At 42.4% G+C, this 12,462-nt stretch overlaps 1 protein-coding gene across 3 annotated transcripts in view; it reads left to right on the top strand.

Annotated features, from left to right (window-relative positions):
* The window catches only part of tmem131 (transmembrane protein 131), a 30,386-nt gene continuing 17,924 nt past the window's right edge, over positions 1–12,462 (top strand). Inside the window, exons 1-15 of one of the 3 annotated variants that reach the window (XM_011474425.3) lie at positions 1–315; positions 3,227–3,288; positions 3,446–3,486; positions 5,742–5,810; positions 6,765–6,885; positions 8,444–8,560; positions 8,642–8,764; positions 8,847–8,927; positions 8,998–9,148; positions 9,279–9,335; positions 9,431–9,492; positions 9,585–9,693; positions 11,795–11,903; positions 11,987–12,140; positions 12,216–12,386. In XM_011474425.3, coding sequence (XP_011472727.1) covers positions 153–315; positions 3,227–3,288; positions 3,446–3,486; positions 5,742–5,810; positions 6,765–6,885; positions 8,444–8,560; positions 8,642–8,764; positions 8,847–8,927; positions 8,998–9,148; positions 9,279–9,335; positions 9,431–9,492; positions 9,585–9,693; positions 11,795–11,903; positions 11,987–12,140; positions 12,216–12,386 — 1,590 coding nt within the window. In that variant the 5' untranslated portion in view covers positions 1–152. Of the gene's footprint in view, positions 316–502; positions 543–3,226; positions 3,289–3,445; positions 3,487–5,741; positions 5,811–6,764; positions 6,886–8,443; positions 8,561–8,641; positions 8,765–8,846; positions 8,928–8,997; positions 9,149–9,278; positions 9,336–9,430; positions 9,493–9,584; positions 9,694–11,794; positions 11,904–11,986; positions 12,141–12,215; positions 12,387–12,462 lie in introns of those variants that run through there. The other 2 variants (XM_011474424.3, XM_020702646.1) reach the window with 2 other exon arrangements.

Genomic DNA, 12,462 nt, shown 5'->3' with positions numbered 1-12,462 from the left:
CGCAGACGAGGAAGAGAAGCCGCAGCAGTTTTTGAAGAAGAAGAAGAGCAGGCTGCGCTCCGTCGGGCGGTGTAGCTGTTCCGCCGCCGAGCAGAGTTGTAGTTTTCTCCTCCCGGCTATGATTGACAGAGCCAGCAGAGGTTTAAACGGGCATGTCCGCGCACTGTTATCGTAAGAGAGAGATCCACGGCATGGCGAACCAAGGAGGAGCCCGGAGCAGCTGCTGCCGCCGCTTCAGGACAAGAACATCGTGTATCGGATTATTAAGATTTTTATTTATTGCTTTTATTAACGCGACGCAAGCCAATCATCAAGGTTTGTAACTTAGCGGCTATGCTAGCCGAAAGCTAACTTCCGCAGGTATTTGAAAGGAGTGGGCTGAGGTTAGCCTCTCTTCCTCTGCGGCTAACTTTATTATCGCAGCTACTCCCAAAGTACGAACCTCAAAAAAGCAGCCGACGAGGGGTTCACTCGAAACTCCAAGAAGTTTGTGTCACGTCTGTTAGCGTAGTTTAGAATGAAAGAGCCGCCATGGAGAGCAGGTATCTGTCTGTCTCTGTCTGTGTGGCCTGAAACGTTAGCTTTGCTTGTTGTCATGTTGTCATCCCTCCTTATATGGTCGGTTGGGCTAACTACAGCAGTGTCAGGCTAAAGATGTTTTTCCTTTTTCTTTTTAACTGCCCAACCTGCAAGCAAATTCGCCTCGGTGCCCAAAATGAAGAAGTGTCATTCAAAGCAGACGGCTTTGCTACATTTTGCGGGCAACCAAACCGACTTCCTCATACTAGCGTATGATGAATACTGACTGAGTGACGGAAAAAATAAGTTGGGGAGTGTAGCTTGTGAATGTGGTGATTCTGACCCTTTTACGGTTTTCAGACCCCCACCCCCCCACCCCACCGACTCTCACGGGGCCAAATGACACCCGGGTGTTATTACCAAGCGGGCAGAAGCTGTCAGATCTGCTGATGATGCGCACAGCTGTCAGCCACCACCAGCATCAGCGGAAAGCCACCTTTAATTTGTTTACAAAGCTCCAACAATTCACTCCAAAGTCTAGGTGTGGGAACTGCACCACCAAGGCAGCACAGAATAAGGAACCTGGCCAGTGGGGTGTGTTTCAAAGCTCTGGGTGTGACGTGTGCCTCCAAACAGGACAATGTTTTCTTGTTTGGCTGAAGAAACTTGCAGTTGATCTGTAGTGACTTCAGACCCACTTTGAAAATGGTGTATTTATGTTCTTGTAGCATTTTTACCATGATGGATGTCTTATATTAAGAAAATCCAGCTTAAAATTGCATTTCTGAGTATTTCCCTATTCAAATTGTTGTGAATCGGGAGCAGATGGAAGAAATGCTGTCAGAAAAAGTTTGTGGCAGTGAGGCAGAACTTACAACAGCAGCCTAATAAGGCGCTCCATTCTGATGCGCACACTTGCAGACAAATAGATCCACGTACGTCTTTGTTTTCCTCATCCGAGCTGGAATCTGGCTCAAAACTGTACGGCTGGATAGCTTCAATATTGCTCGCCACTTTCGTTGCACCGGTAATGTTAAGTTGGGGTTGTGGGTGGCTTTAAGCTAAAGTGTAAACAGATGGGTGATGGAAATTGGTCCCGCCCACAACTCGAATGCGATTTTCCTTATCAACTTCTGCCACTCTGCAGAAACTATGACCTCAAACAAACAAACAAAAAATCTTAGTTTTTTTTTCATTTAGGCTAAAAATGGCATAAGCACAGTTAACAGACCACTGGGAAAATGGAGCAAAATATGATTTGGACCTTAAAGACCAGACTAAAGTTGCCTCCTGGTATTAAGAAATAAACAAAGATCTCAAAGAAATACAACATAGATTTGTCTGGTACAACTTTCAAAGGCTTCCTGTCTCTGAGAGGTCTTGTGCGCCTTCTGTCCACATCCTCTTGTCACTCGGTCATCACTTGTGGCAGTGGCTTTAGAGTTTGACACATGGATATCTGATGAGTGAAGAAACAGCAATTAAAATATGAAAAAGACTGCTCTTATAGGTCTCTTGAAATGCAGGAGTTTTTCCTTATATTCCCTGCAGAAGGCTGTGCAGGGACGCAATGATTAAACTTGATTTCAAATCACAAGATGTGAGAGTTAGCTGGTGTCACATGAAAACTCTGCCTTTTAGTTCAGGGTTTCGTACTTTGGGGTTCCGACTTTTAAAAGGCCCCACTCCCATCATCTTTAGATCTATTGTAAAAGCATTCCCAGTGGTCTTTTAAATAGGATTGTCGTTTGTTTTTTTTTTTAGCCCACATCAAAAACATGTTGTTCTCTTGGACATAGTTCCTGCAAAGTGGAAATTCACCTCCGAGTCGTAGGCGGGATCGGTTTGTGCGCAGCAGCCCGCCCCCCTTCCCCACTCTGTTGCTGAGAGCTCGAAGCAGGGAGCTTGTGGCCCGCCCAGCGTACTTTCTATGTCACAAATAAACTCTGCTCCTGCTTCACAACGTTTTTCAATAAAAAAATACTTGAATTTTTTAAGCTTAATTTTCTTTATATACGTCTTCCATCATCAGAAAAATTACACGTTAAAAACACAATTTTCCTCAGATTGGATCTTTAAGGGGGTCACGTGACAATTAATGATACGTTGTCATATTCGTGTTGATAATAATGTGATAAAGAAGGATTCATCCCCATTTCACCCCCCAGCTCCTTCCGGCACCTTTTTTTTTTGTTTTTTGTTTTTGTTTTGAAGTGTCAGATAAAATGTCCGGTGTGGGAGCAGCCGGTTGTGGTCTCTGCAGATCCTCAGCCTGAACTATCCCTCATCTTGCCCGGCAGCTCTGCAAACACAGATTGAAGTTCAAGGAGGGAGTTATCTTTACAAGGGATGTAGGATGGTATGCTGTGATTACAAACGGATGACTTTTGCAGAAATGTATTTTCTGCACCTTCATATTTTGAAGCAGGAATGATCATTGCTGCTCTTGTGGCTGCCGGTGGATGTTTGAAAGCTGACTGTGACATTTCAAATCCATCTCTGCTTATTCTTGTATTCTGACAGCTGCTTTGCTTTGCAAATCAGTTGCTATATCTCACCTTTGGTTGGCCAATCACTAGCAGGCAAATGTCAGCATGTTAATATGAGTTTTTTTCTGTTTTTTGATTTAATATTTATAAACTTTTAGGTTTTGTAATAAGAAATAAAAATCGTTTAATAGAGACTCATCCCTGTTGTCTTTTCACAGCTTTCATTCAGTCAGACACAATTCTGGAGGTTTTACATTTTGGTGAAGGAAACCTTCTGCAGGTATTTGTCCTTTTCTCTTGTCTGAATTTAAAACAACTGTTTTATTTGAAGAAATTACAGACTGTACCCATTTTAAGAAAACCAGCTTAACAAACTTCTCAACCAACTAATGTAACATTTATCACTGACTTTCCTAATGTTTGTTATTTTTTTGCAGGCAGAGTCTGACATCGATTTTAGTTTATATCATCAACAGAGGTATGGAACGATTCTCAGACTAAAAGATCTGGCTTCAGTTTGACATCTTGAGGTTGAAGTGAAAGCTCTTGGGGATTAGTAAAGTATTCTGGAAATGGAGTGGTGGTGTGTGTTTCAGTGTGCATTGGGTCTTTATCTGCAACGTTCGATGCTGCAATGTCTGTTCCTAGAATGCAAGTAAAACGCAAAAGGAAGGAACAAAGGTGATATTGAAGCTCCTTAGTAGCCTCAGATGTCAGTTTGACAGCATGTGTCCACACTGAGGGGAATCCATAGAGGATTAGGCAACAGCATTTACAATGTAAACAAGCATGGCTGACTGCAAAATACTTTGAGAAAGTTGGATATTTACTTTTAGTATCTTAGCACTGTTTGTACTACCGGGACTTACTGCCTGGGCAGCACACTGATTTTTTTTTTTCTGCGTTTTTCTGTTCAGTTTGGTTAGATGAACTGGTGGACTGAGTGGTCCTGAACGGTGACAGCTCTTTGCCCCTGTCAGGAAGTGGGTACCGTAAAAGTGTGGTGGCTTTTGGGGACCTTTTCTCTGGACGTCACAGCTTCTCTGTTGGCACCTTTCACGTGTGATATGTCAGGGTGCAGCAGGCAGTCGGACTGCCTTGTTTATTCGGCGTGTACAAACTGTTACAAAGGTTATCTTTCGGGGTCGTGGCACGGCCACACCTCTGACAGTTTTTATGTGGGGCTGTTGACCAGGCAGTTGCACATCTCCCCCCAATAAGATTCTCCTTTTTGTGACGGGTCTGTAGTAAAGTTTGCTGTCATCAATTTAAAAACTCGACAAACTGATATGTGGAACAATTCTTTTAGTAGATGATTCCACAGTGACGTTTGGCCATGATGTCCATCTCAGGAGAAAGCTAAAGCCAACGTTTCAGCACAAACACCAAAACACCAAAGTCATTGCTTCTATAAATCCATAAAGAAAAAAACTGTAGATAAATGTCTGCATACGTCCACGATAGAAGGCGAGTTTTTAAGAACAGGATTTAGAACCAAAGGACTTCAAAGTGTCGTCATGCAGGCTATGATAAAGAGGATAATTTTTACTCGGTTTACATAAAACAACTTGTTATAATAAGGTCAGTTTTACAGGATATAGTATGCAAGAAAAAATACAGAATATGCAGGAAGTCATCACTGAAGGCTGTTTGTATAGCTGGAGACCAGCCTTCTTGTTTTCCACTCACTCCCTTTTATTCAAATGAAATATCACTCTTTACATTTCTTTATTTTCACCTAACATTAATGAAAAAAACATTTTTTCAGGCACTAAATGTAAAAGTGGAAGCATATTATGACGGGGGGGGGGGTTGAGGCTCAGACTTCGTGCTACTCCATTTACACGCTGACATTCAATACGTTAGTTCTGAAGTGCAGATTTCACAGCCTAGATCCGTTTGAATCTGACACGAAGTGTGCCGTTAGGTTAGTTAGTTAAGGGGTGAGGGTGGGGTGTGTGTGCGTGGGTGGGTGGGTGTTGGATCACTGTGCATCTCAAGGGATGGACTCCATTCTCCGTCCAGGTAACCTTACCAATGGAGCTTTATGCTGCAGTGAGTGTGTGTTTCTGTATACGGGAGGTCGGTAGTAAATGGGTCAAGTTGGTCTCCTGTGAGTGAACTGTAGAGGGGTGCTGGAGCGACTTCCGTTTGCTCTCAGAGGAAAACGATCTTTAACCTTGTCCAGCAGAGCACGGTACAATGAGGATGTGCGGTTCTCCTGCAGCTAAATGACTCGGAAGACCTCCGAGTGCCACGACTCCATTCCTGCTGAAGTTGTTTTTGCATGAGTTTTACATACACAGGCTCCCATTACACACATATGTTGTACACTAGATCTGTCAAAGAGGAGTTACTTCTGCTTGGGGCTGGCCTTGTCTATTGTTACGGTGCACCTGTTGTTAAACAGGTTTGGTGAGTCACACAATTGGGCAGGTTGCAACTCATGCTCAGAAGTTGATGCCCGCATTAGAGGAAGACGTCAGCCTAAAGAGCTACCGGGGGAAGTTCTGCTCTTATTCCAGTGGCTTGTTGTGGCTCTACATATGGAAAAATTGTTGTCCATGTGGGCGCCGGCCCGTTACTGCCTCAACTTGCTTTTGGGGAGGAAAAAACAGACATTAGCAGGAGTTTAGAGTCAGAGACTTTGCGGATAGTTTATGTGGACTTCAATATGGAAGGCTTGGTTTCCAGGCTGCTTCTGCTGCTCTCACACCTCCCTGTCTTTTCCAGCACGTCCCCCCACCGCGGGAACTGCAGACCTATACGATTTGAACCTCCAATGTTGGATTTTTATGAAAGGTAAGTTCTTTGTTTTGGTTTTTCTTCTCACACGGACCGGTTTTATTTATTTATTTTGGTCATTTGTAGTTTTTTGCTTTCTGTCAGTGTCGAGCTTTGTTATTTGCATTTACTGATGAGAAACGAACTGAAATGTGGGGCTTGGCTGCTTTAATTGCACCACTTATGAATTCCACTGAAAGCTCTTAAAGACCCACTCCGATGAAAATGGTGTTTTTGGTGTTAACATGTTCTTGTAGCTTTTTTTCTGTTGATGGATAAAGAAATAAGCTCCAAATTGCATTGCTGAGTATTGCTTTGTTCAAATCGTTGTGAATCAGGAGTAGACAAAATATACGGTTTGAAAAGGCCTGGAGATGGGACATAAAAGCTATAATCGCCATGAGCATTATTTAAAGACCTCTAGGAATGCTTTTACATGTAATTGAAGCTAAAATAAATTGTCATTAGCTTCTGGCATGCAAGACAAGATTGAAATGGTCGCAGTTTAATCTTTACATAGAAGATTAAGACTGGTTTGCATGAGTTATGCTGCAGGGAGAATCATAAAGGACACCACATTTCACATCTTTATTACCTTGGTGTTTCACACCATAACATTTTCATACCAACCGCATGCTGCTCAGGAGGCAGCAAATCAAAGACTTTATGGAGTGCCTTGAATGCTGGATTTACTAATATGGAGAGGATACGTCCGCTGAGAGACACACCTGCCTCCACAGTCTGTCTCTGTTCTCCTAAAGCCTCAGTGAAGTGACTTTTATGGCTTTTCAACTCTGCTGACCCCATCTTCTGTCTTTTTTGTTAATTTTTACCTGATTCCTTGAATAACTTTTCACGTCATTCGTCTTCCAGCGTTCTTTTGTTTGTCTTCACATTCACCTGGCCTGTTCATGACCTGTACTTGTTGTTGCAAATCTGTCTTTTTTTTTTTTTTTTTCTTCTTCTTCACAGGCCTGTTGGAATGCCAAAAATGGAGAAAGTTTATTTACATAATCCTAGCTCAGAAGAAATTAGTTTGATATCAATATCTGCAACAACAGCACATTTTCATGCTTCTTTTTTCCAGAATAGGGTAAGTCGTGTTCCTTATTTCACGTCTTTAATGAAAACAAAAACAGAAATCATTTGTTTTATATTGATTTTGTATTTTAAATGGTTCACAACAATTAAAAATACAATATTTTTCTTTCTATAAATGAGTAAACTCACGTGCTGCTGCTATCTTTTATGCTGAGCCCGGAATAAATGTGGCTAATTATAGAAATAAAAACGGCTGATAAAAATCCACATTTGTGTAGTTGTGTGAGGGCGATGTGTTGTCCTGAGAAGCTCCTCCACTTCTTGCAAACATTTGACTCAGCAGAAGATGCCGAGCTCTTTGCAGATGTGATGATGTGAGCTCTGTTAGAAGGGCTGCATGGCAGAGATTTCAGTGGTTTTTCTGCTGCAGCTCATTTGATCTCTGTTAGATTGTTCTGATAAATGTGGACTGTTTCACACGTCGTGCACACATATAAACACAGTTGAAGGTTAATCAATAAAACAATATTTACTTGTATACAACAGCTAATTTCAGATTGGGTTTTATCTTGTCTTTTTCATTTGAATGAAGACGTTCAAACGCCTAATTGGTGCTTTTAATTGCATGAATAGTTTCAGCACGTTTGTGTTACGGTGACCTAGAAGTGTAAAGACGGCGAGGTTTTTGACCAGGGCAAAAGGGAAAACGCTGTTGTGTAACGGACGCAGCCAGCAGGCTTGGCAACCAGTTGATACAACTTTTAGAATTGAAGATGAGACGTTTTGATGCAGTGTTTTTGGAGGCGACTGGAGTCCAGATCTGAAGGTTTCAGATATTTGTGTAAAAATGATCGTTGTGCGGTTCTACTTCACATGGATCTGCCGATTTACCCATAAGCCCTTTCCTACATATTCAGAAACATGTTGAGGGTGCAAAAGCTCCCAGGAAATGCACTTACTTTTCATCACAAACATTTAAATAACACATTTTTACATAAACTGTCAAATGCTGCGTGTATGTTTGAAGGGACGTTTGCTGCATTAATGTCACAGATGAATCCTTTTTCTGAATGGTAAAAAAACAAAAACTTCAGATTTTGCTTGTAAATTAATCAAGAGTTGCTCTGTGCACTTTTGATGTTAAAGTTCTTTTAATTTGGAATTTAATGCTACTTTTGTCACTAAAAATAAAAAATAAAACAACATAAAAAATTCAAAGCCTGACATAGATTTTTTAAGTTTTCTTTTGACAGAACATCTTGCGAAAAAGGATGTGTATTTTGTGTTTGTGGGAAGAATCAAATTCGTTGCCTCATTTTTGAAACATTTAGAAGCTTTTGTCCTCTGTGTGTTAATGTGGGGGAAGTGTCCTTCTTCTAAAAGCTGCTTTTGTAACTCGATCGCGTTGCTGCAAATCCACATTTTAAGGAAAAACTGACAAACTACAGTAGCTAGGTAAAAAACAAAAAGTTAACAACATGGAGCTGTCATGTCGTGAAAGCGGCAGAGCTTTAGGGTCAGGTGGAAGAGGAAAGTAAGCGTCATCTTCGGCCCCATTTGTAAATGTCTATTCAACAGAAAAAAGTCAAATCTTCTCTTTTCTTTTCTAGATAATCCCCCCAGGAGGAAACACATCATTTGATGTTGTTTTTCTTGCTCGTGCTGTTGGGAATGTAGAAAACACTTTATTTATTAATACATCAAATCACGGAGTGTTTACATACCAGGTAAAGTATTCAGAGCTGCTTTTGAAAAAGTGCTATTTCGGGTGTCATGCATGTGTGACTTACACTCCTTTTAACGTAAAGGTTTTCGGGGTGGGCGTCCCTAACCCCTACAGACTGCGGCCCTTCATTGGTGCCCGGGTCCCAGTGAACAGCAGTTTTTCACCTCTGATAAACATCCACAACCCGTACAGCGAACCCCTGCAGGTAATTGGGAGTTTATCGATGTGCAAAAATCTGCAACACTTGCTTTTGTTCATGTCGAGGTGTGTGGGGTCTTTCCCTCCAGGTTGTAGAGATGTACTCCAGCGGTGGAGATCTGCACCTGGAGCTTCCCACGGGCCAACAAGGAGGTGCCGGGAAGTTATGGGTAAGTTGCTTCTCGAGGCAGTTTCATCTCAAAAGGGGCGGAGCAACATAGGGAATCTCCTGATCTTCAGGAAATTCCTCCGTTCGAGACAAAGGGAGTCATGAGGGCCAGCTTCTCGTCGAGAGACGTGGACAACCACACAGCTTTCATCAGGATCAAAACCAATGCTCCCAGTGAAGACCAGTTCATTATCCTCCCTGTGGAGGTGGAGGTCACATCAGGTGTGCTTTTTTATTTCTTTCTCTGTCTTACAGACGTATTCAAACAGAAGAAAAGCAGTGCTAATATTTTTAATGCAGAATGTGGGCGATCTGATCACATCTTTCTTTTTTTTTTTTTTTCTTTTTGCAGCCCCGGGCATTTACTCCTCCACAGAGATGCTTGACTTTGGTACCCTTCGATCACAAGGTGTGCACCAATAAAACAGGCGACATTTTTACGCTTTGGTAAAAACGTGTCCTTTAACTGACTTTCTGCTTCTTCTCTACAACCCGGTGGTGCAGATCGCCCAAAACTACTCAACCTTCACCTTTTAAATTCAGGAGCAAAAGACGTTCCAATTACAGTGAGTATCCTGAAGGCGTTGAACCTGTTCACCCTCTTTTTTCTTTTTCTTTTTAACGTGTCAGTTAATTTTCTTTTGTCTGTGCTTCTCAGAGCGTCCGCACGACTCCATCAAATGAAGCGGTCGCTGTAGAATTCAAAGCAGTGACACTCAAAGCAGGAGAGAGTAGATACACCAAAGTTGCAAGTATTAGTTTCGACGGTAAGTGGTGTTGCCTTTGGCTGTTTTCTTTTCCTTAAAAGGTTTTTTGTGAAGCGCTTATGACTAATTTGTGTTTGATTTGTAAGATGGAGAGTTTAAAGTCCCATTCTGATCATTCTGGATCTGTTTTCATTGGATTCCCAGTGGTCTTTTAATTGTGATGATGCTGTTTTTAGTCAAAATAAAAAAATAAAAACTGTCGTTTTCTAAGACATAGTTTCTGCAGAGTGGTGGTAATTGATTAGAAATTCTCCTTTGAGCTGTGGGTGGGACCACTGGCACGGACTAAGCCCGCCCCACTTCCAGTTTTCCCTTTATTTACACGCTCCACTGCTAGCTTAAAGCTCCTAACAACCCCAACCTGCAACAAAAATAGCGAGCAATAGAGGAGCTATCCAGCCGTACAGCAATACATGATAAGATGTCAGCTTGGATGAGGAAAACAAAGACGCACATGGAATTATTTCTCTACAAGTGAATGCATCAGAATGGAGCAGAGCAGGGAGTTTGTGGCAGCTCTTGTAACTTTTCTAAATGCAATTTCAAGCCTAATTTTTTTATCTCCTCCATCATCAGAAAAATGCCACTAGAACATGTTAAAAACACGAAAAACACTTTTTTTTTTTTAATCAAAGAGGGTCTTTTAGGCAAAATGCTGAATAGGGGCCAATATAAAATGTTCTCTAAATGAAAGAGGAGTTGACATTTTCTATGCAAAACAGCTCCGACTTAATACATGATTCAGTGGATCAGGCCTGTAGAGAGACTGCATTAGTGTGTGATGTTTTTATGCATTATGGCATAGACCAGGGGTCGGGAACCTTTTTGGCCAAGAGAGCCATAAATGCCACATATTTTGAAATGTAATTTCGAAAGAGCCATACAATAATGTAGTGTCCCTTCCCCACACTGAGGCACGGAGACTTAACCTCTTTTAAAGTTCTTTATTCCGATTACTGCAGACCGCAACAAACGCCATTCAATTAATTCAGCAACTCCTGAATCTCTCCCGCCGACACGAGAGCGCTTCTCCCAACTTTATATTCCCCTGCTCCCGCTGCAGCCCTCCCATTTCCCTTATTCGGCCCATAGCTGAACCCCATTGGTCCAAACTACCTAACAACAGGCTGAGCGACAGAACTGAGGGCCAATCAGATCTCTGCTTGACGCGTTCAATGAACTCCAGAACTTTTAACGCGGCCCAACAGCCATCCAACTCAGTCCGTGACAATTTGTTTAAAACTAAATATACAAATGAATGTGTGCATTTGATTTAATTTCAACATTTTTAAAGTACAGTGTTTTTAAAGTTTTTAAAGTCTGTGGATTCTTTTTAATAACATTGTTATTCTGTTGCTAATAAATGATGAGTATTTCTAGTGGTAGTTTTGCTGATTGTCTAGTCTGGTTGGTTGATTGATAGGTGGTGAGTTTATGCTTCATGCAGGCGTTGAGACTTAAAACGTGATTGTAGGTCTGAATGTTCTGTAGATGTGACAAAGACTGCTCACATGCAGACGCGGAGCCAAACACACTCACACGCTGCAGTGAGTGACGGGCAGCGGGTTTTACGTTTTTACAATCCCTGCGCGATTCACCTGCTGCCTGTCCCCCCCCCTGCTTTCTTCCTCTAACATCCCGTCCCCGCATCTGCGCGCTCTTTCTCAGAGACGGGAGCGCGTAGTTTTAGGCACGTCAATTCACAAGTTTCCAGCTGGTACAAACTCTGTGAAATAATAGATAATAGTAACTGATAGCGCTGGCGCAGATTTCTCTCTCTAAGCACTGCTACTACTGCGCGCCTCTGGCATCGCATCGCGCCCGAGAAGGACTGGTCTAATGAAAAAAAAAACTATAATTAAAGATTTGTCTGCGAGCCACATGTGACCATCAAAAGAGCCATATATGGCTCGCGAGCCATAGGTTCCCGACCCCTGGCATAGACAGTAGGTGGACCACAGCCTGTGGAATCTGCTGACTTTGCAGATGTAATCCTGAAAGAAGGCCACAGTTGCCCCACTAATTAAAACTATGTCCTCTTGAGAAGCTTTGGTGAAACCTTTTCTTTGAAAAAATCCCTCTTTTTCCCTCTTATCTGCAGCTTCCAAAGCGAGAACAGCCTATCAGTTTTCTGGAAAAATAACCGTTAAAGCAAAAGAGAAGAGCTACCCAAAGCTTGAAATCCCATACCAGGCTGAGGTTTTAGACGGGTGAGTCATTTTATTCATATTCTCAGAGAGAAAGGAAAGGATTTAATGTGTAACCGTGTTCTTTTTTTCTTCAATTTTTGCAGCTACCTGGGCTTTGACCACACAGCTACGCTGTTCCACATCAGGGACAGCCCTGTAGACCCTGTGAGCAGACCTGTCTTCCTCACCAATGCCTTTGGGTTTGCGATCCAGATACACAACGTGTCTCTCTCTGAAGAGGCCAAAACCATGTTCAGCGTAAGTTTTAAGCAGAAGGAGCCCCTGCTGCTTTCCAGCACCAAACCGTTCTCACCGTCTGTCCCGCTGCTGCAGGTGCAGAACTTCAGCACGCCCATCCTCATCCCTGCACACGACTCCCGGAACGTCTTCTCCCTCCTCTTCAGGCCAGTGCGGCCCTCCATCCACATAGACAGCAATATCTTGCTCATCACTAACGCATCCAAGTTTCATCTGCCGGTTCGGGCTTACACCGGCTTCTTGGAGGTAAGTTTGTGTTTGAGTAGCAGCTTTACAATTAGCAACTATTCTTGTTGCTCTTCAGTTCACACACCATTTTTTT

Source organism: Oryzias latipes, chromosome 4 (assembly GCF_002234675.1).
Source record: "Oryzias latipes chromosome 4, ASM223467v1".
NCBI lineage: Eukaryota > Metazoa > Chordata > Actinopteri > Beloniformes > Adrianichthyidae > Oryzias > Oryzias latipes.
This window is presented reverse-complemented; position numbering and strand designations above follow the sequence as displayed.